Source organism: Muntiacus reevesi, chromosome 1, assembly GCF_963930625.1.
Source record: "Muntiacus reevesi chromosome 1, mMunRee1.1, whole genome shotgun sequence".
Classification (NCBI taxonomy): Eukaryota; Metazoa; Chordata; class Mammalia; order Artiodactyla; family Cervidae; genus Muntiacus; species Muntiacus reevesi.
Genome location: NC_089249.1, coordinates 30,409,567 through 30,434,583, shown reverse-complemented (window position 1 = coordinate 30,434,583; position 25,017 = coordinate 30,409,567). Strand labels below are relative to the sequence as shown.

General features: G+C 40.9%; 1 protein-coding gene across 3 annotated transcripts in view; it reads right to left on the bottom strand.

The window, feature by feature from the left end:
* The window catches only part of BCAT1 (branched chain amino acid transaminase 1), a 132,314-nt gene that overhangs the window by 22,397 nt on the left and 84,900 nt on the right, over positions 1–25,017 (bottom strand). For all 3 annotated transcript variants that reach the window (XM_065940316.1, XM_065940299.1, XM_065940308.1), the window contains exons 6-8: positions 12,929–13,092; positions 7,895–8,037; positions 1,899–1,984 (exon numbers count right to left, since the gene is read on the bottom strand). In XM_065940316.1, coding sequence (XP_065796388.1) covers positions 1,899–1,984; positions 7,895–8,037; positions 12,929–13,092 — 393 coding nt within the window. The remainder of the gene's footprint in view (positions 1–1,898; positions 1,985–7,894; positions 8,038–12,928; positions 13,093–25,017) is intronic.

Below are 25,017 nucleotides of genomic sequence, written 5' to 3'. Positions count from 1 at the left end.
GAAATGGCAGAAGCTGGATTTGAACTCAGGTCTGATCTGAGTGACTCCAAATCTAGTCCTCTTCCTACTGTGTCATTTACAGAGTAGAAACAGGGGCTGAGTTTAAATATTTGAAATATTTCATTATTTTAAAACATACATAGATAGCATATTTGAGGAATTACACTGTGTGTTTTTTTCCCCCTAATCTCACTGATTCAGTTGACTTTACAGCAGTAATCCTCTTCTTTTTCTCTGATGCCATTTTAGGTTGAGTTACATCACAGAATTATTGGTATACCCTTTCATCAACTTCCTCTGAATTATCTGAACATCTGCTCAAGGATAGGAAGTGGGGAAAAAAAAAAACACCTGATGCTTTTAAGCTGTGTTTAAACTAACTGTTTCATACTCATTCTTTAATCTATTTAATTCTCATTCTTTGTTAGTAGTTAAAGCTAAAAAAAAAAAAAGCTGGTCAAGAGGCTATTTGAATTAAGGGCAGCAAAGCATGGATACTTCAAGTAAGAAGAGAGCATTTTTTTTAATGTACAAGTCCACAACAAATACAAATGGAAATCACAGCCCTTGGCAAGATTCAAAGCATTAGAAGAAGACTGCTTCACGCTATAAGTATATTCGGAAAGATAAGAAAAAATATGCCTGCAATAGAGATTTGGATTTTTGTAAGTTTCAACATATCTCAGTCTGCAACTGCAATTAAGTCGTACAAAGGTAAGTAAATAAATAAATAAATAAGCTCCAGAAAATCAGCCAAGTTAAAGCTGAGTTCTGTGTTCTGGAAAAGAAAAAAAAAAAAAAAAAAATCTCCTGTAAATAAACAGAATTGTTTTTCCTCTCCTCACCCTCCTTTATCTTTGGACAATTTCCCCCTGTCTGGCAAATACTGGTAACCCCCCACATGCCTCTTGGCGTGTATGTCTCACAGTTTTAAAAATAAATTATAGCTAAGGAGTCAAGAAAAAACTTCCTCCATAATAACCTATTTTTCATGCGAGCAAATCATTAGTGTGGGAAAGCATTTCCACTTGCAACTTGTCATCAAACCTTCTGTACTTGGTTGATTTTTCTCTTTAATGAAACAAAAATTACTGAGCTTGGAAAATACATCTTTCCAATTGCAAACATATTTAGGACAGGGCAAGCTGTTTGAAATTATACCAGCAGTTTGTAAATGGCATGCCCAATGTGCCAGCCAGCATGTGGCAGTTGGGTCTTGTCTCCTTCAGGGTTTTGTAGAATTATTTATAGCACATTTTCTCTACTTCCAAAGCCTTTTCCAAAGAAACTGTACTCTCCTAGATATCTGTATTTCTAAACATTTGTCCTATTAACAGTTTGACCACAGTATGTTCAGAGCCTTTTCTTGTCCCCTGGAGACCATTTCAACACATGGGTCAAAAGTCCCATCCAACAATCTTTGCCAGATTAACCAACTCATTCAATATTCATCTTGAATATGCGAAGTCATTTCCAATACCGAATGGTTTAACAGACTTGCCTGTGTCATGCGAATCAGAAGGGCTACTGAAAACAACTTTACATTTACTTGAGTGTTTAGATTTTAAAAGGCTGGCAAAAAGAAAGTACACAGAGGATAAACCAGGTGAATCGATAGGAGATACGTGGCATAAAGCTTGAGTCTAGTACTAGAATACTTCTTTGCTAGGACAACTTGCTAAACTGGTTTCTGCCTGCCCTTCCCTATAAACAGTACTTAACTGACAGTCTTGCCAAGACAGTCCTTCTAGAAGAGTTTTTTTCACTCAAGTTATGATTTAAAGATAAGATAATGTTGGTTGGAACTACAGGATATTATTTCAACACTAAGCTGGACTTATTCTGACTCCTTTTTATTTCATGCTTTTATAAAAGGGGTTCATGCCGAAGGTACCCACCCACTTGTGTGCCAAGTCCAGGATGCTCTGCCTCGTCACTCCTGGAAGAATGATGCCATCTAGCGGAGGAGTTGCCAGTTCTTCTTCTATCAATTAGAAATTGGAATAGTTTCAAACTTTATTAGATGCTTTTTTTAAACAACAAACACTTCTTATTATTTTTAAAAACACTTCTTGTTATTTTTCTGGTAACAAACACGAAAAGGGGGCCACTGTTCTGTACTGTCAAAATTTCCAAATCAACTCATACTTCAGGTAGATCCTGATGTTTTCTTTAAAAAAAAAAAAAGGCAGAAAAAAGATGAAAGAAAATCAGTCATCCTTCTGCTGTTTAGTCACTAAGCTGTGTCCGACTCTTTGCAACATCATGGACTATAGCCTGGTCCTCGAGGACCAGGACCTCCCTGGAACCCCAAGGTCCATGGGATTTTTCAGGCAAGAATACTGGAGTGGGTTGCCATTTCCTTCTCCAGGGGATCTTCCTGCCCAGAGGTTGAACCTGCATCTCCTACATTGTCAGGTGGATTCTTTACCACTGATCCATCAGGGAAGCCCAATCAGTCATCCTACCACCTTTGATTTATCCTTAACCAGTGAAAACTGAGATGGTTTCCCACTAACAAACAATAAGACTTATAAAATACTCCAAAGAGCAACATTCCAAAAGTCAAAAAACATTCCAACCAAAGAGGAACAATCCAAAAGTCAAAAAACATTGCAAAGTCAAAAGATTAAAGCTGGTTGTGATTAGGAAAATGTAGGTAGACTCTTATCCAGAAACACTAGGCATTACCAAACCTTCTAAGAGTACGGTGGGGTAACCCTGTCCTAGGAGATATGCATGCCCACTCAGGCTGTCACCGCGCCCACACTGGCCTTGACAAGTCTATCCAGGGTGACATTCAGCCATGGAGGAGCATCACATCAAGTATGGAGATGTTGACTTCACCCTCTGAAATTCGAGTGTAATGCATTCAGGGCGGGCTCAAGCATGTATATGCCTAATAAAGAAAACATAAAGAAAGAAGACAAGAAGAAATCCAAACAACAAAATAATACTCCAGGGGTGACCCACAGGGCCAAAGCCAAGACACTGGTGTACTAAGAGAATGACTGCAGACACTCCCAACCACAGTGCAAGTTGGCATGATGACCTGTCTACCAGACTCAGTGTGGGGCTTCCCTGGGGACCTAGCAGTTGAGAATTTGCCTGCCAATGCAGGGAACATAGGTTCAGTCCCTGGCTGGGGAAGATCCCACAGGCCATGGGACAATTAAACTAAGCCTATGTGCCATGACCACTGAGTCCGAGTGCCATAACCACTGAAGCTCATGCACCTAGAGCCCATGCTCCACAAAAGAGAAGCCATCCCCTGCGAGAAGCCTGTGCACTACAACAAACAACTCCCGCTGCAGGAACAAAAACCCAGTACACCCAAAAATAAATAAATCTTACCAAAAAAAAAAAAAAAATGTAGCACACCAGCCACACAGTCTCCTTACAGAAGGATGCCTCTGGTACTCAACATTTCTCCTCACCTCTGGCACCTAGCAAGCTGAATCTAGTGAGAAATTCGAGCCTTAAACCACCACTTTATATAGATGTTGAACCTTAGAACAGATGTGTTGCTTGTCATGTGTCTGCAGAGGACTTTACAAGGGATGCTGGAAAGGACCGCTGGGTAGCAAAAGTTGGGTAGAAATCAGTCTTTGAGTTCCAGAGCCACTTGATGCAGCCTAAAAGGACTTTAGAGATCACCTAGCACAGTCCTGTTTTACAGAAGGAGAAACTGAGGCTGAAGAAACATGTGACTTCCCAAGGCTGGTGACACTGGGGAACAATGTCAGCACTCAAGTCTCTGAACACTGTGGCCACCGCCCTTTCCTTCTGTAGACTGTGCTCTGGACTCATCCACTCCACTGTGGCCATGTGAGACGTCCCCAACAACAACACAGCTCTCTGGAATGCCAAGACCCTATGTTTATTCCTATGTCCCCAAAACTCAGCAACATGCCTGGCCCGGAGTGGTATGTAATACATACCACTGTAATGAGTATATAATACATACTTAATGTTTTTGAGTTTAAAAAAAAAAATCCTCTTTGCTAGGGTATAGCAGTACGATTTCTTCTAATTTTGAATCAAAAAATCATCTGCTTAAAACCACTGTTTCAAAAGTAAATTTGTTCTTGGCAATGTTTTGGGGGCTACTTTGATCTCAAAATAAACATGTGTTTTGCAATAGCAAGCAAGCTGGATACACGGATGTACAGATCTATATGTGCATGCACACACACACCCCTCACATATAAAAAAACACTTCTAGTGCCCCCATACTGGACCTCCCCTAAAACTTGCTGGGCTCTAAGACTGCATGTGCTAAGTCACTTCAGTTGTATCCAACTCTTTGTGACCTCATGGACTGTAGCCCACCAGGCTCCTTTGTCCATGGTATTCTCCAGGCAAGAATACTGGAATGAGTTGCCCTGCCCTCCTCCTAAGACTGCATAAAGTTCAATGAAAACAGTGGCCCCGCCTGTGCAAATGCAGTTTTGTGAAACATATGTAACACCCAAATCTGTAACCACTAGCCTGAGGTCAAGGAACAGAACATCTGCTTCTCTGGTTGCCAGACAGAGATGATGACATGACAACATTTGGGTGAGAAATATTCATTTTCCTCTGCAACCACAAACAAGCTTACAGGAGCCAGAATGAGCTCCAGATTGCTCAACAGGAGGAAAACAGAGCCTACGAACACAGCTTGTTTTTGACAGAGAAATCATTTGGGGGAGATGAAGAGTTTAGAAGCAGTAACAGCAGGATTCATCTGACTTCCCAAATTCAAGCACTAATGGGAACCAGGAATGTGGGTTTCTGTTAATGACCTAAACACCAACAGCACAATCATTCATTCATTCAACAATATATACTGAGCATCGATCAGAATCAGTGTCAGCATCAGTGCTGTTGGCCATTCTAAGTACGAGGGACACAGCAGTGAACAAAATCGATGTAACTCCTTGCTCACTTTCTAATGAGCAGAGGCAAACAATTATATTAAATAGCATGTTAGGTGATGAAAGGGGGGGAAAAAAGGTGATGGGGAGTGTTGGGAGAGAGTTTAAGATTTGTATTAAGGTATCCAAGAAAAGCCTTACTGAGAATGGGGTGTGTGGCAAAGACTTGAAAGAGGTGAGTAAGCAGCCACCCAGCAAGGGTACTCTGAGAAGATCTGGTGTAAATGCATCCCAAACTCACTCTGAAACTCATCCACGACAATCCCATCTTACTTTCACAGAAGTTCCAGTGTCTAGATTAGATAAAACTGCTTTCTCAACAGTGAACAGCAAGTGTGTATGTCATATGACTCATCAAAGAAATAAAGAAGAATTCGGGGCCATGTGATCTTACAATCAGGGCTGTGGTTATGGAATCAAAACCCACATGAAAAGACACTCAAAAAGGACCTACTGTATACACAGGGAACTCTACTCAGCGTTGTGATAACCTATAAGGGGAAAGAATTTCAAAAAGAATATAAACATACACACACACTCAATCACTTTGATATACACTTGAAACTAACACAACCTTATAAATCAACTATACTTCAGTTTAAAAACAAAACCAAAAAAACCCATGAGTTCCAAGCCAAGTGCCACAAAACAGGGCACAACACTGTGGCAGCTGCCTTGGCCCAAAGGAACGGTGAGAGTGGGTGCTCATGGAAAGAACTCTGCTTGTAACTCTCATTGGAAAGCTTTTGGGGAAAAAACTCAATATTTTGCTGATTTTCAACACATTATTCTTTGTCTTTTCCTAAAGCCACACAGTATAAATCAAAGCTACTAGAGTTGCTGCAATGTCTGTTTTCTTTTTAAGCCCAAAGATTATTCCTGACATTTCCCTCACTTCTCTCAGAGTACTGCTCAAACATTTGTTCCATTTCCTTTCTCCTTACTTTAAATTTTATCTGATCTGTCAGTGAGCACCCTCAAATTGAAGGAGCATCTTCACATTAAAACTATACTTATCTCATAACCTGAATAGGAACGCTCAAGGTCTTGTATGTTTTAGAAGAGCCAGAAGACAAATTCATTCAATTCTCTTCTGACCTTTAAAAGCCATGGAAATGGTTCATGATTATTGTTTGCATAAGGGGTCATTTTTCACCAGGACAGTTTCTGGTGTTTCTGGTTAAATTATGTAGCTCTGATTCAGACTGTGCTTAAATCCTGACATCTCCCATCCATAAATAAGGATGGTGCCATTTCTGTCTGTATGATGTCACTGGTTTTGTTTGGGGTTGTGTGGGTTTTCTTGGCGATGGGGATGGCAGTGGGTAGATGGAAAGAATGAGCTGAATCAATTTATTATCTCCTATGTACAGAGTTCAACAGTGGCTGTCAACTTTCAGGCACAGTTTTTGATATATGTCATATGCAAAACTCCAAATTAGAAATCACAAATATTCCAGTACAAATTTTGTTTTTCAAGAGTGTCAACTACAAACAGCCAGGTATGGAAGGACAAACATAATCTATATCTGGCTTTTCCTATGCCAAGGGTTACCAAGGATCAATCCCAGAACATAGTGTACTCACTCACCACACCTTCTGTTTATTCTCGCTGTGACTGGAATATAAGGCTCATCTGTAATTCTCTGAAAGCAATGCTCAAATTAGCTCTGAAGTCAGCCACATCTGAATCACCATTTCCCTCTAGTTGTAGCCAAATAACAAAAGAGCAATAGAGGCTACTGTATCTGCTTTAAAATTAAAATTTCATTTAAAATCTGAATTAAAACCAATACCAAGATTTCAGCAGTATTGGGTTGGCCAAAAAATTGTTCAAACTCAACTCAATCTTTGGAAACTTATCATTTTACATTTGGCTTTCCCTGGTGACTCAGACTGTAAAGAATCCACCTGCAATGTAGGAGACTCGGGTTTGATCTCTGACTTGGGAAGATCCCCTGGAGAAGGGAATGGATACCCACTCCAGTATTCTTGCCTGGAGAATCCTACAGACAGAGGAGCCACATTTGGAAACTTACCATTTTACATTTGTAGTCTGTGGTTTCTGCCAACTAATTTAAAAAAAAAGAACTGCAAAGAAGGAAAGTGAGCATTCAGGATATTAAAGGTAATAAAGAAGTACTGATTTTTGTAGTAGATATGTGTTAATGGTCTTAAATGAACCACAATCTAAATACAATCCCCAAATAAGATCAATTTGTCCTAAAAACGGTGTCCTTTACTCAAATAGAGCTTCAGTGTAAATCTTGAAGGTTTCTAATGTATTATCAAAATATGTAGAAAGGGCAATGATTGTTAAATGAATTACAACAAAAGAGTGTACTAAATTTCATATCAGTAGAAACAGTAGACTATGTTTAACACTACAGTGTCTTATACATAGTATATGGTAAATGACCACAGGCTTCCCCAGTGGTTCAGACGTAAAGAATTCACCTGCTATGGAGGAGGGGTGGGTTCAGTCCCTGGGTTGGGAAGAGTCCCTGGAGGAGAACATGGTAACCCACTCCAGTATTCTTGCCTGGGAAATGCCATGGGCAGAGAAGCCTAGTGGGCTTCATGGATCGTAATCCATGAGGTCACAAAGAGTCGGACATGGCTGAAGCAACTGACCATGCATGCATGCATGGTAAATGACCACTGAAATAATCAGATAGGAAAAACGATAAGATAATAAAAAGGATAAGGCAGCACATTTTCAAATAGTGGAGATTTAAATTCCTTAAGTTGACAACTCAAAAGTAAGTACATTTAAAGCCAAAAAACAAAACCAAAAATCTTTGTAAATACTGTAAACTTAAACTCATGTATACCTGGACAGCAAAAGCACAGAAAACCTTAAGATCTTAGAAGTGTGCTACTCGTTCTCTTGTTCTAAGGTTTTAGTTCTTTTCTCTCCAATCCCACTGAAAATGATTGAAAAATAGCAGAGAGCTGAAATCTGAGTGGATTACCTCCATCTTCATTTATCCAATAAAGAAAAAGATTCATAGTTCCAACTTCAGTTATTTGATTATCTTCTCCATAGAGCCACAGAACCTGCTGACACGCATTTTCCACTGCTTCGCATTGGGCAAAAAGAGATGAGCCATAATTCCTTTTAAGAAAGAGGAAACACATGATTATGAATATACTTCAGTCCCTACCTCCCAGCAAGTCTTTAATTCAAGCATGGATGTAGTCAATGTACTAGGTTCTTAATTATATATCCTTTCCAGTTAACTGCATAATATTAAAGGAAACACATTCGAGAATCTACATGGTCTAACTGCATTCGTTTGAGAGAGAGCAAAGAAAAACTGCTGCAATTCTAACTTGAAAAGAGAACACAGGTGAAGAGCCAGTTATTGAGTATTTTTGTCACATGCCAATCAATTTTACGTGAATTATTTCATTTTGGAGGCGTGCTACTTTTTCCCTTGTTCCAAGGTTCTAGTTCTTTTCACTGGAAAAGACCATGATGCTGGGAAAGATTGAAGGCAAAAGAAGAAGAAGGCAGCAGAGGATGAGCTGGTTGGATAACATCACTGACTCAATGGACGTGAATCTGAGCAAATTCTCGGAGATAGTGAAGGACACAGAAGTCCAGGGTGGGCAAGTAACTAAGTTGCTCATAAGTTCTTTGAGTTTACTCACTCATTCATTTCAATGTACAAAAAAAAAAAAAAAAAAAAAAAACCCTTTGAAAGATGTATTTTCTCCTTTTGAGAATGGTGGCAGCTTGTCTGCTATAATGCTGGGTCTCTTGTATCCATGATCACCAGCATTCAAAGAAGACATCTGAAGTAAGAGAGCCTTAGGCTAACACATAGCCAGAAGTTTGACAAGAGATGGGGGAAGGATGGAAAGAGAGGGAAAAGGAGGGAAGAGAGAGACTGGGGTGGAAGTAGCATGAGCAGGACATATGCAAGGGCAAAGCAACCTGGTGACAATGATTCGAGCTCTTACTGGTCCACAGCTACCATCCTACTAACATGAGCCAGTCAATCCCTTCTCTGCTCAAGATGGATTGAGCTAGTCTTCTGACCTGTAACTCAAAGACTAGTGACTAATAACTGAAGTATTCTAGAAATCTATGGGAAATAGATATCATACAATCTGGGGAATGATGAGATTTACTTACACCAGGGTGTTCAGATTCCTTTAAAAGACCCTCAACATGTATACTTCAAAACACAGGCAATGAAATGTAAATTACTAGTCAGTCTGGAGATGACACAATTCTAATATTCAGGAGGCTTTCATTTTTAAGGACCATAAAACATCAGACCACCCATATTCAGAACTAATGGCAAATGCGCAGTAACTGGGTTCAATTATGAATACTTTTTAAGGAGTATAAACCAGCCTGCAGGGAGAGTTTGGTAGACAGAGCCCGGCTTTGGAGCCAACAGGCCCAGATGCAGCTCTTTAACATCTATTTCTTGTTATTTAGTTGCTAAGTTATATGCGACTGTTTTGTGATACCATGGACTATATAGTCCACCTGCCTCCTCTGTCCATGGGACTTCCCAGGCAAGAATACTGGAGTGGGTTGCCATCTCCTCCAGGGGATCTTCCTGATCCAGGGATTGAACCTGCATCTGCCTCACTGACAAGTGGATTCTTTACCACTGAGGCCAGGGGAGTCCATTTATAGGTGTGTTTTTCCCTGAATACAAATGTGTATCAAAATTCTCTCTCAGGTGATGTCCACTGGGTTATTGATACTTTGGGAATATACCTGGGCTTCCTTCCACATGCTGCCAGTATTAAGAAGGAAAACACATGTCCTTGGAGGAAAGAGGAAAATGAAAAAGTGGGGAAACTGTCTACATATAATCTTAACGTAGAATCTGGGAGACTAGGAATACTAAATACATCCCTCCAAAAGAGTAAATCCTATTGTGTGCAATCTGACTGATTGCTCCTAGGAGAGAGTCCAGGAGGTAAAACCAGAAAGAAAGAGAGCCTCATAATATAAACTATTTGTTGAGACAGTACCACCTACCAGGCAGGCCACTAGGTTCTGAACCCCATTATTCAACAAATTGTCTTAACACAACCCTAGATGTTATTATACTTTTGAGGACTTGCAGGGAGAAAGGACTTAATTGCATAAGATCATGCAGATATGTGCACGGTTCGTGGGTATCTCTGATTCCCAAGTCCATGCTGGGAACTGCTAGGTTCTGACTCCATACTTGTTGAGACCTCCCTAAGTGACAGCCAGGATCCTTGGCACGTCACATTGTCCTCCTTCATCCTCACAGGTAAAGTGGGCATTATTACCCTCACTTTATCAATGAGCAAACTAAGGCTTAGAATTTAAATTAATCTAAGTTTAAAAGTTCTAAGATTAAAAAATTTAATTTTAGAATTAAAAAATATATATATATTCTCTCTCTTCCTCAGATTCACTTAGACAGAAAGCAGAAAATTCTTGAGCTCATGAAAGTCAATAGACATTTAATAACTACCAATTGACTACAGGGATACTAAAAAAAGATTAGAAGGTAACTATTGAATAAGTTGGAGGAGGGCATGGCAACCCACTTCAGCATCCTCGCCTGGAGAATCCCCATGGACAGAGGAGCCTGCCGGGCTACAGTCCATGGGGTTGTAAAGAGTCGGACATGACTGAGCGACTAAGCATAGCATAGCATTGAATAAGTTAGGTCTAGAAAAGAACAATAATACATAAATCTAAGGTCGCCGCCAAATGCCTTTGTTAACTAAACTGAATGACGGTAGATGCAAAATCATTTGTTTCCTTGTGATCCTCCAGGTTGGGAGCACAGGAGCAGAGAGCTTTGAAAGTCTTGGAAACAACAGGCGGGTGTGTGACAAATCCACCCTCTGCTTCACGCCTGCCCTCTTGCCAATTTTGTTTTTATGTATGAGGCCCAATATTCTCTTCTCTAAGAAATTTCAAGTCCACTGATTCTGGTCCATGTGAGCCTAATGAGTCAAACTAGTAATTTATTTTATAGTTCGCTTTATTTCTTAGAGAAGTTTCAGATTATAGAAAACCTGACCAAAAAACAGAGCTTCTATAACTCTTATTCCTCAATTTCTATTTCCCTTCTTATTAACATCTCACACTAGTGGGGTACACTTGTTATAACTGATGAGACAATATTGAAATGCTTATTGTTCGTAGTAACACCAGAGTTCAGTCTTTGTGTTGTACAGAAAGTATTGATTTTTAACTGTTTTTTAATGATTGTATATTCTATGAGACTGCCTCAATATCCTCTTTGCAACAAATAACCATCTGCCCAGACACCAAACTAAAGGATTCCCTGCAATTTCTGCGTCCCCACATTATCTTTTCCCTAGGCAGGTAGGGGGAGCTAGAGAGTAAGATTTTTTTTTCCTCCTTTTTTTTTAATGGTTGGCTTTTTTTTTTTTTTTATCAAGTGTGAAACAGATCGCCAGTCCAGGTTGGATGCATGAGACAAGTGCTCGGGGCTGGTGCACTGGGATGACCCAGAGGGATGTGATGGGGAGGGAGGTGGGAGGGGGGTTCAGGATGGGGAACACATGTAAATCCATGGCTGATTCATGTCAATGTATGGCAAAAACCATTACAATATTGTAAAGTAATTAGCCTCCAACTAATAAAAATAATTGAAAAAAAAAAATCGAGTAAGATTCAAAGAAGAAAAAATTTTAAGTTATCTCTTCATCAAGACTGTTGTTTTACTGACATGTGTACTCTGAGAGAAGTCTTAATAGAGTAATACAGATATGCTCTGTGAATAAGTCTGAAAAAGTAAAAAAGCCATCAAGAGAGCAAACAAAAAAGTTTTTGACCTGGCTAGCCTAGGACTTAGGAAGGAGATCTAACAGGGAAAAAAGTGACTTAGTTTATTTAATGAACTCCATCAGAATTTTTTTTTTTTTTTTTCTGGGCTTCCCTCATAGCTCAGTCAGTAAAGAATCTGACTGCAATGCAGGATACCTGGGTTTCATCCCTGGGTTGGGAAGATCCCCTGGAGGAGGAAATGGCAACCTATTCTAGTATTCTTGCCTGGAAAATTCCATGGACAGAAGAGCCTGGCATGCTACATGGGGTTGCAAGAGTCAGACACAATCTAGCGACTAAGCCACCACCATCAGGATTTTTCTGATCTGATGAGGGACTGCAGTTAGTGAGTGAATGCCAGTAGGGATGACAGGACATAGCATTTTACCACCACCCCTTTTTGGGGGTAGAAAAGTGAGAAATAGAGAAAGTCTATGGAGGGTTCAAAGCCAGCTGTCAAGATCTCTCTGGCATGTCAGCACCACATCCTTCCTCTCTCCCAGGGCTCTGAGACTCTACAGTTTGCACCAGGGCCCAGAAGACTGCCACTGAGTCAGCTTGCAGGCCAGCTGGTGCTCTTCCAAAGGAAGAGCCACACTGGGTAACCCGGCTATCCTTGTTCACCCGTCGGGGCATTCCCAATTCACGGCCAAGTCCACCCCTGAAATCGTCTAACGCTTTCAAATGCTCTTTTATTTCCAGCCAGCTACATATGGCCTATGAGACTGGCCTGACCGAGCCAAAGCAGGGCTGTCCCACAGCCAGTTGGCAGCAGATCGGGTAGCAATCTGCGGGAATGAAGACAGCACTTCAGTGAGGCAGGCACCTTCTCCAGACAGGACTCCTTGGAGCCGACTGAGAGCGTGGGCCCCGACACCAGATGCTCTCGAATGCCAACTGTCAGCCCGCGGCCAGGGACCAGCATCCCGGGCAGTTCATCCAAAGCACTGATTTCATTCCTGGTGTAGTTACTTTAGTTCTTGCTTATGTGTAACGGTCAATGTTTCTTCCTTACAAAGGGCCGCAGAGGTTATCCTTCAAACAACTAGCACATTCAAACCACTGAAGACTAAACACAAAATAAAAATGAACATTCCAGTGTGAATACTAATATATATATTTGTATTGAAGTGAAATGGCCATAACTAAATGGTCACAAGGGACTCCATCCTTTAGAAAGAAACACAGACCAACTTACCCTCCCATTTTGCAGTCTCCAGTTCCACCTTTCCAGGCTCTTACATACTTCGGGTTGGCCCACAGGGACACAGGATTAAAGCTTCCACTGGAAAAATAAGGTCCCACTGGGCTCAAGATTACAAACAGCAGGGCTTTAGTCGGCTTCTTGACTCCCAGAGAAGGCTGGAATATAGTAAAAGTACACACAACTGTTAATCTAAAACGCAGATGCCAGTCTCAAAGTCTAGAACAGATCGGTAACATCTCCCAGAAGTCATCAAATGACAGCTGTTCCTCCTGAAGCTGAGTTACACAAAGCCTGATGGTCTTCTGAGAAGAAAACACCAAGACTTAGTTCCATTGTGCTTTGCTTTCAGAGTTATAATTTTAAAGGAAAGGCAGATTTGTCTATTGTTTTATTAGTAGGTTCTTTGTGCATGCTCAGTTGCTCGGTCCTGTCTGACTCTTTGTGACCTCATGGACGGTAGCCCGCCAGGCTCCTCTGTACATGGGATTATCCTAGGCAAGAATACAGCAGAGGGTTGCCATTTCCTCTTCCAGGGGATCTTCCTGACCAGGGATCGAACCCATGTCTCCTGGGGCAGCTGCACTGTCAGTGGATTCTTTACCACTGAGTCACCTGGGAAGACCAGTACATTGTCAACTAGCCATATATTTTTGACAACTAGCCATATAACACCTTTCGGGATTGCAGTGATTGGGAACTGAAAAAGCAAAGAACCTAGATATGATTTCAGTCTTTGGGTTTGAAACCTAATATTTGCTTCTCTAACTTGCCCCTCTACTTCGTTCAAAACACTCTGGTGCCAGCACACTTGGGCTGGGGGACGTGCCATTAGGACATCCACCGGTGACGGATAACAGACACCAAGAGTGTAGCTTCACTAGAAGCAAAGACATCAGACAAGACAAATCCCCGCCACCCGGGCCCCTGCCCACCAAAAGACAGGGGACGAAGGACTCAGGAATTCATATTAGGAATGACAGGGAGAGAAAACGGCCTTCCCCACAGACACTGAGAAAATCATAAGCCAACAACGCAATCATAAATTCCTTCAGCGCAAAAGTGGCTACCCTCAGTTGTTTTTTAAAGAGGAAAGTTGAGAGACTAAAAAGTTTTGAGGGTTACATATCCTAAAGGCATTAAAGGTTGCTGGGCTATCCTGTACAGTTTCAGGCCACGCAGGTAAGAAAACAAATTAAGCCTATTGTATTAAGTCATGGTCAATAAAATACGTACGCTGAGTCTTCAAAAAAGAAGCCTAGTCTGCCTGGATGGGGTAGCAATCTGGTGTGAAAATAATGAGAAGAGATTCAAATTCAGCTAATTCGTGACTTTTGTAGTATTTAATGAAACTGGCTAAAAGTGGACCTGGGGCTATATATTTTTTTTCTGAATTTCAATTAAATCTCCTCTGCTAGCTTTTAGCTCATGAGGCCTCACCCACTACTTACGCCCAGATGAAGAATGAGGTAGGTAAAAGCTGTGTAAGTATGATACAGTGTGTTTGTATGAGAGGCTTAGGAAATGGGAAACTGAGTCCATTCACACAGCATGTGAACCTGAGGGTCACACAGGGCTTGGTTGGCCCCAAAGGAAACGGATAAAGAGTGACAGGTACCAAGTTAAAGAAATGAGTCAGTTCACAGACTTAGAGAATACACTTATGGTTGCCAGGGGGGAAGGATGGGGTGAAAGGATAGTTTGCATGTTTAGGATTGACAAGAACATGCAACTGTATTCAACAAGGATCTAAAGCATAGCACAGGGAACTCTGCTCAATGTTATGTGGCAGCCTGGATGGGAGCGGAGTTTGGGGGACAATGGACACGTGTATATATATGGCTGAGTCCTTTTGCAGTCCACCTGAAACTGTCACAACATTGCTAATAGGCTATACTCCAATGCAAAATAAAAAGTTCAAATTAAAGAAAAATATAAAGAAACGAGTCAGTGGTAGGCAAATTAAAGTCTTGTTTAGGCTTCAGAGACAAAGCAGAGCAGGCCTCCGACCTTGCTTCTGACCTACATGGATACAGCCCTGACTACTGCTGTGGGTGTCAGCCACACCTGCTGTGAGTGTGAGAAGAGAAACACAATAAATAGAGAGGCAGCAGATCTTGGAATTTGTCAAGTCCCTTGAGGAGGTCTGGCCTACCACTCCTAGGACTTAGTAACATTCCAAGATTTGCGTAACAAAGCAAGGGTTAGTTGCTCAGTCCTTTCAGCCTCTGTAGCCCACCAGGTTCTTTTGTCCAGGGGATTCTCCAGGCAAGCCCACTGGAGTGGGTTGCCAATTCTTTATCCAAAAAAGGAAACAGCATTGTAAAAAAATAACATAATACCAGAGCTGCAGTTTTGTTGACAGATTGATGATGATATATCAATAACCTCAGATATGCAGATGACACCACCCTTATGGCAGAAAGTGAAGAACTAAAAAGTCTCTTGATGAAAGTGAAAGAGAAGAGTGAAAAAGCTGGCTTAAAACTCAACATTTAGAAAACTAAGATCATGTCATCTGGTCCCATCACTTCATGGCAAATAGACGGAGAAACAACGGGAACAGTGACAGACTTTATTTTCTTGGGCTCTAAAATCACCTCAGATGCTGACTGCAGCCATGAAGTTAAAAGATGCTTACTCCTTGGGAGGAAAGTTATGACCAACCTAGACAGCATATTAAAAAGCAGAGACATTACTTTGCTGACAAAGGTCCGTCTAGTCAAAGCTATGGCTTTTCCAGTAGTCGTGTATGGATGTGAGAGCTGGACCATAAAGAAAGCTGAGCACCGAAGAACTGATGCTTTTGAACTGTGGTGTTGGAGAAGATTCTTGAGAGTCCTTTGGATTGCAAGGAGATCCAACCAGTCCATCCTAAAGGAGATCAATCCTGAATATTCATTGGAAGGACTGATGCTGAAGCTGAAGCTCCAATACTTTGGCCACCTGATGTGAAGAACTGACTCACTGGAAAAGACCCTGATGCTGGGAAAGACTGGAGGCCGGAGGAGGGGATGACAGGATGAGATGGTTGGATGGCATCACTGACTCGATAGACATGAGTTTGAACAAGCTCTGGGAATTGGCGATGGACAGGGAAGCCTGGGGTACTGCAGCCCGTGGTGTCAGACACGACTGAGCGACTGAACTGAACTGAACTGATGATGATATATCAATTTGCATCCTGGGATTATGAGCGGGAGAAATGCAATCTTTGAAGTCTCACCCACAAAGCTGCCTGGGACCTTTGCCTAGTTGGAACTCCAGACTGCTGTCACACGAGACATCCCAGTGCTGTTTAAGTCCGGATGTTGGCAAATCCAATTTGGTGATGTAGATACTATTGCTCCCCTCTGCTGTTTCTATTTCTTTTTTCTTTTATGTTAGAATATTGAAAGTAGACTAGATAGTTCTGTTAGGGGAAGCACACTGGTTGAAACCGCCCACCCTGGCCAGGCACCATAGTAACCATGTGCATGAGTTGTTTTATGACAGGAGATCCTGATAAGGAATAAGGAACTAATAAGTCACCACCAAATAAGCCACCACCAACCAGAAGAGTTAGGGAAAGGTCGAAAGGAGACACTGCATGCCCATCCACTTCCCAGTATCCCTCTCACTAGCATCCATCTTGGCTGAGCGATGCCCAGGAAAAACTCTGAATTAGAATGATTGGCCAAAGACCACCCGGAAACTAATTCCATCACCATAAAACCCAAGACTGCGAGCCACGCGGCAGAGCAGTCCTCCTGGGTTCCCTTACCCTCCGGCTCTCCACCTGGGCGCCCTTCCCCAATAAAATCTCTTTCTTTGTCAGCACATGTGTCTCCTCAGACAATTCATTTCTGAGTGTTAGACAAGAGCCCAGTTTCGGGCCCTGGAAAGGGGCCCCCTTCCTGCAACAGTTCTCTAAGAAATATTTGTATTGCTTATTTGTATATAACGAGTGACTTATTTTGTTAACAAATCCTCTGGACCTGAGACAAAAGTGAAAACTTTCAGCAAAACAGCCAGCAAGCAACAACAGGTTTTGGTTTTTTTGCTCATTTGGGTTTGCTCTTTAGTGGGGGCTGAAGAGGACACCCCTACAAAGAATGAGGAGACCTAAACTCCATTTGCTTTTATTGGTTTCATTATTTGGAAAAGAAATTCCCAGAATAACACATGCATCTGCCTTTCTTCCCAACTTTGATAAAAATGGACTATCTTATCTCTGCACTTTTATCTACTTGCCAGTTAAGTAAGTACACTTTATATCAGGGGGGCTTTGAAGCTTTACACTTAAAAAAAAAAATTATTGACCATTGTAATAAGGAATTAAGCTTCTCAACATAATTTAGAAATTCAATATGCAGGACACAGTATCAATAATGTATCTAGCTTCTAATGTTCTAAATAAAATACCTTATTTGTGGATAAGCCGATAAGCATTTTATTACTGACATCACATGAATGCCTGGACTTTTTTCACTCTTGTATTTTTTGCAACCTACACTCTACTAAAAAAAAGTAACAATAACTCAACATCACGGATAAATTTCATGTTATTAATTTCCTTCCCTTGATTTTAATTAACAGGTAAACTTGCATTTAATCCACTAGATGGCAGTAGAGAGAAAACAGATGGAAAACAGAGTAACACTAAATCTATTTCTAGAGAAGGAGATCCTGATAAAAATCTTTAAACAATATCTTTATCCCTGGATCAGGAAGATTCCCTCGAGGAGGAAATGGCAACCCCTTCCAGAATTCTTGCCTGGGAAATCCCATGGACAGAGAAGCCCAGTGGGCTAAACAGTCCATAAGGTCGCAAAGAGTCAGACATGACTAAGGGATTAAACAACCACCACCATTCTTAGCAAGCAGGTAGATTATAGACTAGAATTTTTCAATGCTGAGAGACAATGTGTTTATGTGTACTAACTTTTATTTGTGAAATTTAAGCAAGGTCAACTCATATTTTGCAAGCACTTTAAGTGCTGGTGTTAATCATAGCTCAGTCACCTTCATCCTTAAATAATTATTTATGTCAAATATTTTTCTATGAAAAGAACTATGACTTTACTGAAAATGATCACACTGTTTCATAAGTGAGAGTAAATAAAATGTAACTTTTTGGATCAGGAAGGGAACCTGGTGATTGGGTCTGTTTCTCCCCTCTGAAACCAACATTTGCTCCTCAGTTCTCTCTTCTTTCCCCGAAAGCAATTTAAATTCTACACTACCCCTACAGTAAAGAGTAGTTTATGATAGCATAATAATAATCAAATGGCAATAAACAACATTCTATGATCACAAGATCAGGAGTCTGGTTGAAATAAAATAAAAGTCACATACATAAAAAAAAATATGGATAGTAACAGCTGATAAGTTATGTAGACCAGTTTCAATGTCTTATTTTGATTGATTTTTAAAAATACTTCTCTACTAGTTTCTTGGATTATTTCAATACATAAAGAACTGAAAGGGGCTTCTAAGAAATCCCTTGGAAAATGAGAAATACAAAATTTTAGATGCAAAGTTTATAATGTCTCAAGGGACCACATTGACTTTGAAGTTGAAATTCTGTTATGTTAAAAAAATATACTCTTTTAAGTTATACTCCACGAATAACAAATAAATATATATATGAGCATTAAATGTGGGTACATTTTACACAAAATAACAGGACAATTGAGTGTGATGGAAAATAAAGACACATTTCACAGTGGAAATGACCACTTCTGGGTCACTTAGAAAATTACTTTATAGAAAGGCAGGACTTCTAGGGTGATCCATCTGCAGTGGGCATTCAGCAAACTGAGAAATGTATTACTTAGTAGTCCATGTTTTGGCCTGGAATGCAGAGAAGCACCGCAGCCATGTAAAGGCTTGAGAACGATTTTGCCAGGCAAGGCAATTAAGGGACAGAAGAAAAAATATAATTAGAAATAATTGGGGAACATTTTTCAAAAAGAAATTTTTAGGGTGCTCCAAATTATTTGTTTGATCCAAAGAGTAGACTAATTTAGAAAAAAAAAATTCTGTCAGTTCTTAAAAAAGATTAGTTAAAGGGGATGATTGACAAAGAATACTGAACTGGGACTTCCCTAGTAGGCAGGTGGTTAAGAATCCGGGCTTTGCTGGGACTCTGTGGGAGGAGGCGAGGGTGGGATGTTCTGAGAGAACAGCATTGAAACAAATATACTATCAAGGGTGAAACAGATCACCAGCCCAGGCTGGATGCATGAGACAAGTGCTCAGGGCTGGTGCACTGGGAAGACCCAGAGGGATGGGATGGGGAGGAAGGCGGGAGGGGGAATCGGGATGGGGAACACATGTAAATCCATGGCTGATTCATGTCAATGTATGGCAAAAACCACTACAATATTGTAAAGTAATTAGCCTCCAACTAATAAAAATAAATGAAAAAAAAAAAAAAAAAAAAAAAAAGAATCCGCTTTGCATTGCAGGGAATGCGGGTTCGGTCCCTGGTTGGGGAACTAAGATCCCAGATGCTGTGGGGTAACTAAACCCTCACACCCCAACTAGAGAGTCCATCTGCCGCCATGAAAAGTCCCCATCGGCCTCGACTAAGACAGGTTAGCCAAGTTGGTTAATTAATGTTTTTTTGGTTAAGTTTCTATCTTTAAAAAAAACAAAAACAAAACAATGAAATAAGGGGATGCTGTAAGAAACACAGGACTGATCAATGACCCATGTAGGGTTTCAGTGTGAGTCACATAGGGGAGAGACACCAAATTCATGGAATGTGTTTACAGGAAAAACTAGGTGGTCTGATTTAAGATTAAAAAAATAATTAGCAACCCTCAATAATTACACGGTACTTTCAGGTTTCCAAGACATTCTATAGCCATTATCTCAGAAAATCCAACAATCCGGGAAGTTAAGAGTTGTAATTCCTATTTCTAAGTTAAAGAAACTGAGGCTCAAATGATTCACCCAGAGTTTTCATTATTAAGTTCTGGACATCCTTCTTTTAGTCCAGAGCTCTTTTTCTGATATCAAAATTTGAGAGAGGGGAAAAGAAAAAAATCGGTGAAATTCTCGAGATTTCCTAATGTGAAACGAGTTCAAACCAGACCTTCCTTCCACCCTTAGCCTTCATCACAGCCTCATATTCTATGCACCCTCTGCTCAAACCATATGGAATCCTTTTAGATTCCTCCTTGCTTTCCTACTCAAAATATATAAGTAGAAGGCCTAACCCCTGATGTGAATGTATTTGGAGATAAAGCTTTAAAGGAGGTAAAGTTAAATGAGGTCAAAAGGCTGGCACCATAGTCCCAATCCTGCTGGGATTGTGGGACTCTGTATGTTTGGTCATGCCCGACTCTTTGCCACCCCATGAACTGTAGCCCTCCAGGCTCCTCTGTCCATGGAATTTTCCAGGCAAGAATACTGGAGTGGGTTGCCATTTCCTCCCCCAGGGGATGTCCTTGACCCGCAGATCATACCCGAGTCTCTTGTGTCTCCTGCTCTGGCAAATGGATTCTTTACCACTGAGCCACGTGGGTTGGCCTGTTATCCTTCTAAGAAGAGACACCAGAGCAGATGTGCCCTGCGACCTCCCACTACAGAGTGACAAAGTGGACCCCTGGAAGCGAGAATGTGAGGCATCACCAGAGACCAACCCTGTCTGCACTCTGACTATGGACTTCCAGCCTCCAAAACTGAGAAAATGAACTCTGGTGTTTAAGGCACCTAATCTTTGGGACTTCCGTGGTGGTCCAGAGATTAACTCTGCACTTCCACTGCAGGGGGCAAGTATTTGATACCTGGTTGGGAAACTAACATCACGAGTGCCTCATCTTTGAAATTCTGTTGTGGCACCAGGCTTCCCTGCTGACTCAGGTAGTAAAGAATCTGCCCACGATGCAGGAGATGTGGGTTCAATCCCTGAGTCGGGAAGATCCCCTGGAGAAGGAAATGGCAACCCATTCCACCAGTATTCTTGTCTGGAGAATTCCATGGACAGAGGAGCCTGGCGGACTACAGTCCAGGGGACTGCAAAGAACCGGACGACTAACACTTTCACTTTCTGTGGCAACACAAACCAATCAAAACATCCCCGCTCTCTAAGTAATACAAACCCTTAAATCTCTATTTATATGTCATCTAACTGTCACTTCAGGAAATGCGCTCCAGTTACAAGCCTAGGTGCTTGTGTTACACGGTATTATAGCATCTAGCACTTCCTCAAATGTAGATAAAATACCCATCATGTTTTCTTACAACTGCTTATTTAATTCTCCACCACTCAGTCATCTATGCACTCCATGAAGTGCAGGACCTTTGCCTCCTACACAAAGTATCCTCTGTTGTTTGATATACCAGGTACTGACTAGACATCGGTTGAACTGTTGGCCATCTTAATAAGACATTTACGGAGAAGGGCTATGAAACCAACTTAGATAACTACTTAGCAAGTTTGAATTATTTTATTTTAAAAAAGCTGATGCTAATCCTTATCTGTTCAGTTGATGCCATAGAGAAAATATTCCTGTCTCCTGCTTCATTTCCTTTAGTGCTGGCCTTCAGACTAATGGGTAGTTAATATATAGACACTGAAAGAATATCATGGGGAAAACAAAACCCAAGCATTTTCTGAGACCTGCTATAAAACAGGTAGGGGACAGAGCTGAGTTTGTTTCTCAGTCCTGTTCAAAGAGAAAGACTATACATTTAACATTAGACAGAAAGACTAACCACTCAGCTCTTTTTTTTTTTAATTTTTCAATAAAAATGATGTTAAAATTTTAAAAAGAAAAACACTGTTAAAAGAAAATAAAGCTCAGATGAGAAAGACTAAAAGAACACTTTACAGTCTAATAATATGTAAAGGCAGTGATAATATACTAATAGTTCACTGGGTTAGAATAAGGATTAGATAGTTGGTGAAAGTTCCCAGGGTCTGATCTTTTTTATGCATCCAATAAATACCAATTTTTACTATTTTTAAATAAATAATACATGATAATAGTAATAATGGTAAATAAATTCAACATGTACCAATTTACAGGACATTCAGATGACATTAAAATGATTGTAGATCTGAGCAATGAACTAGTCAATATTCATTGTTGGAACTGTGGAGAACGTGTTGGTCCTTGGAAAAAAGACGAGGATTTCTGTACTGATGATGTGGAACATATAGGTTGGTAAATGTGAAACATAAATAGGAATTTCAGCATGAATTATTAAGCAAATGTCTAAGAATACGGGATGAGGAAGTACCCAGGGAGAGCCAAAATGAATCACTCTTAGGAAAGCCATGCTTCATTTCCCTTCTAAAGTAACTCAGGATCAAGGGTCAGCAAATTTCAGCCTGCTGCCAGTTTTGTTTTCAAGTTTCACTGGAACACAATCTTTCATTCACGTGTGGCCTATTGCTGTTTTTGTGCTACAAAGGCAGAGGTGAATAGTTGCAAGGAACGCAAAGCCAAAAATATTTAACTACCTGGCTTCCCAGGTGGCGCTAGTGGTAAAGAACCCACCCACCAATGCAGTAGACGTCAAGAGACGTGGGTTCAAGCCCTGGGTCAGGAAGATCTGGAGGAGAGCGTGGTAAGCCAGTATCCTCGCCTGCAGAATCCCATAGAGGAACCTGGCAGGCCACGGTTCACAGGGTCACAAAGGATTGGGCACAACTGAAGACACGCAGCATGTACACACACCTGGCCCTTAACAGACAATGTCTGCCAGCCCTTCCTCTGGATGCCAGAAAAATGCCACAGGCTGGTATCACCTTAAAACCAGGGTCTCCTCCCTGACCTAGCCTCAGTGCTCAGACCTGGACTGCGGGATTCCATCCAGATTGGTTCAATGGACTGGGCCAAGCAAGCCACTGGCTTGGAGGAGAGCAACAGGTAAGATCAACACAGGGAGCTGGCAACTGCAGTAGTCTCAGCCTGTGAGCTGACTGACGAACGGGGAAGGATGCTACACTCACGGAAGAGCCCTCTCAGTGACATGAATGTCAGGTGGAGAACCACAAGCCAAGGAGCAAGGCGGGGGTTCTTGGATGTCCCTCCATCCTGTACATGTCACTGCCTGCTGACACTGTCACCTTCAGAAATAGATGCATGATAGAAGTAGAATTTGGGAAACCTTGTGACTCTTTGATCAGTTTCCTCTTCCTTCTAGACCATTGACATCAGCTTAGAAACACGCCATAACACCTCCAGTCTCAAAAAACCATTCTCCCTTTATCACCCGCCCCACTCCAAGTACCCACGCATCTCTTTGTTCCACTGCAGAGCAGAATTCCTCACAAGATTAATGCATACTCACAATCACAACCTCCCTCCTCTCATCCTCTACTGAGTCCATGACATTCAGGCTCTCAGTCCCACTACTGATGCTTAAGATCACCAAGGACTCCACGTTGTCAAATCCAATAATCAGGTCTTGGGCTTCATGGCACTGGTCCTGTGGGTGGGACTTGCCACAGTTCATTGCGTCTCCATGTTCTCCATTTGGCTTCCAGGACACCAAGCCCTCTTGTTTTTCTTTCTACCTTCCAGGTTGCTGCTTCTCAGACCCCTTAGCTGACACCTCTTCCTCTCCCTTTCTCTACATGCTGGCCTGCCTCAGATCTCATTCCTTGCTTTCCTTTCATCTCTCTCTATAGCTATCTCCTTGATAACCTCATCCAAGCCCCAGATTATAAAGACATTTTATACTAAGACAGGAATGTAGCACTTAAAACTCCAAATCCCTCCTGAATTCCAGTCTGGTGTATCCACCCACCAACTTGATATCACTGGCTGAAATTCCCACATCCAAGACTGAACTCTTCGGTCTACCTATCGTCACTCCAACAAATAAAATCCTCTCCTTCACGTTCCCCCATCCCAACAAATGGTCACTAACCAACAATAATGGCTCCAAAGCAAAACTAGACATCTTTCCTCTTACTCTCATAAAGATCTAAGCAAATTTTGTGAGCTGTAATAAATATCCTTGAATGTCTGTCTTTATGTGCACTTGGGGATATGTCTATAGCATAAATGCTGTAAAGAAAGTCTGCATTTTTTAAAGATCCAAATTCAAGTTTTCCTACACTGCACACTATATTAATTACAGTTCTTATGTCTGTTATATTGACAATATAATGGTTAATCAACAGGTGACTGGTTATATAAAAGACACCACTCTTTCACAGATTCTAAGATGTCTACTTTTTCACATTTAATGTGTCCAAAATCTGGGCTCAGCATTTTATAATTGCTATTGGCTAAGCAGCAATCATGGGAAAGTTGTTCAGACTTAGAAATAGCTGTTCATACTGATGGCAGTTCCAATAGTCTATGGGCATTGGTGAGGCTACAAATGTTGAATAGGCCATATGGAATGTCTTCAAAAAACTACATTCTGATTTAGCACCAAAAAATTACTACAAAGAAAAAAGCAAAAACAGGAACAGGACATGTATTTGTTATTAGTGAAACAAAAATGTGTATTAATATTAAACAAGTGCAATTCAGTATTTTCTTGCAAAGCAATAACCAAGTCATCTAATGGGACCTATGGTCAGCAGAAACTCATAAGATAATGTTGTTAGCTTTTGTTATTAAGACACATGTAAAAATAAATATGCCTGTCACAAGTGGAGTAGTGCATCTGATGGCAGGAGAAACTACAGATTTTCTCAGAAAAAAATATGCACTTCAAAAAATAAAAGACAGGTATGACTCATACACAAGTCACTCAGGACTATCTAGAAAAGTGCTGTGTCATGGTGTAATTGGCAATGTGTTTCCATATCAGTGCATAAAACAATGCTGCCTCATAATTTATAGCATCCTGTATTCAACTAAGTATGGCATAATGTACAATGAAACAGCTTATAGTTAGGAAAACGAGGGCAAAAAGTGGACAAACTGATTTTTTAATGGTAAAAGACTCGTAAAGGCACTTCACAAAAGGATTTCTGACAGTCAGTATGTGAAAAGGTACTCAACATAATTTGGCGTTAGAGAAGAGAAAATTAAAACCACAAAGAGATAGGGCAAAATGAATAAGATAACACCAATGTTAGCATGAATATGAGGCAAAACTTTCATACATTGCTGGTGGGA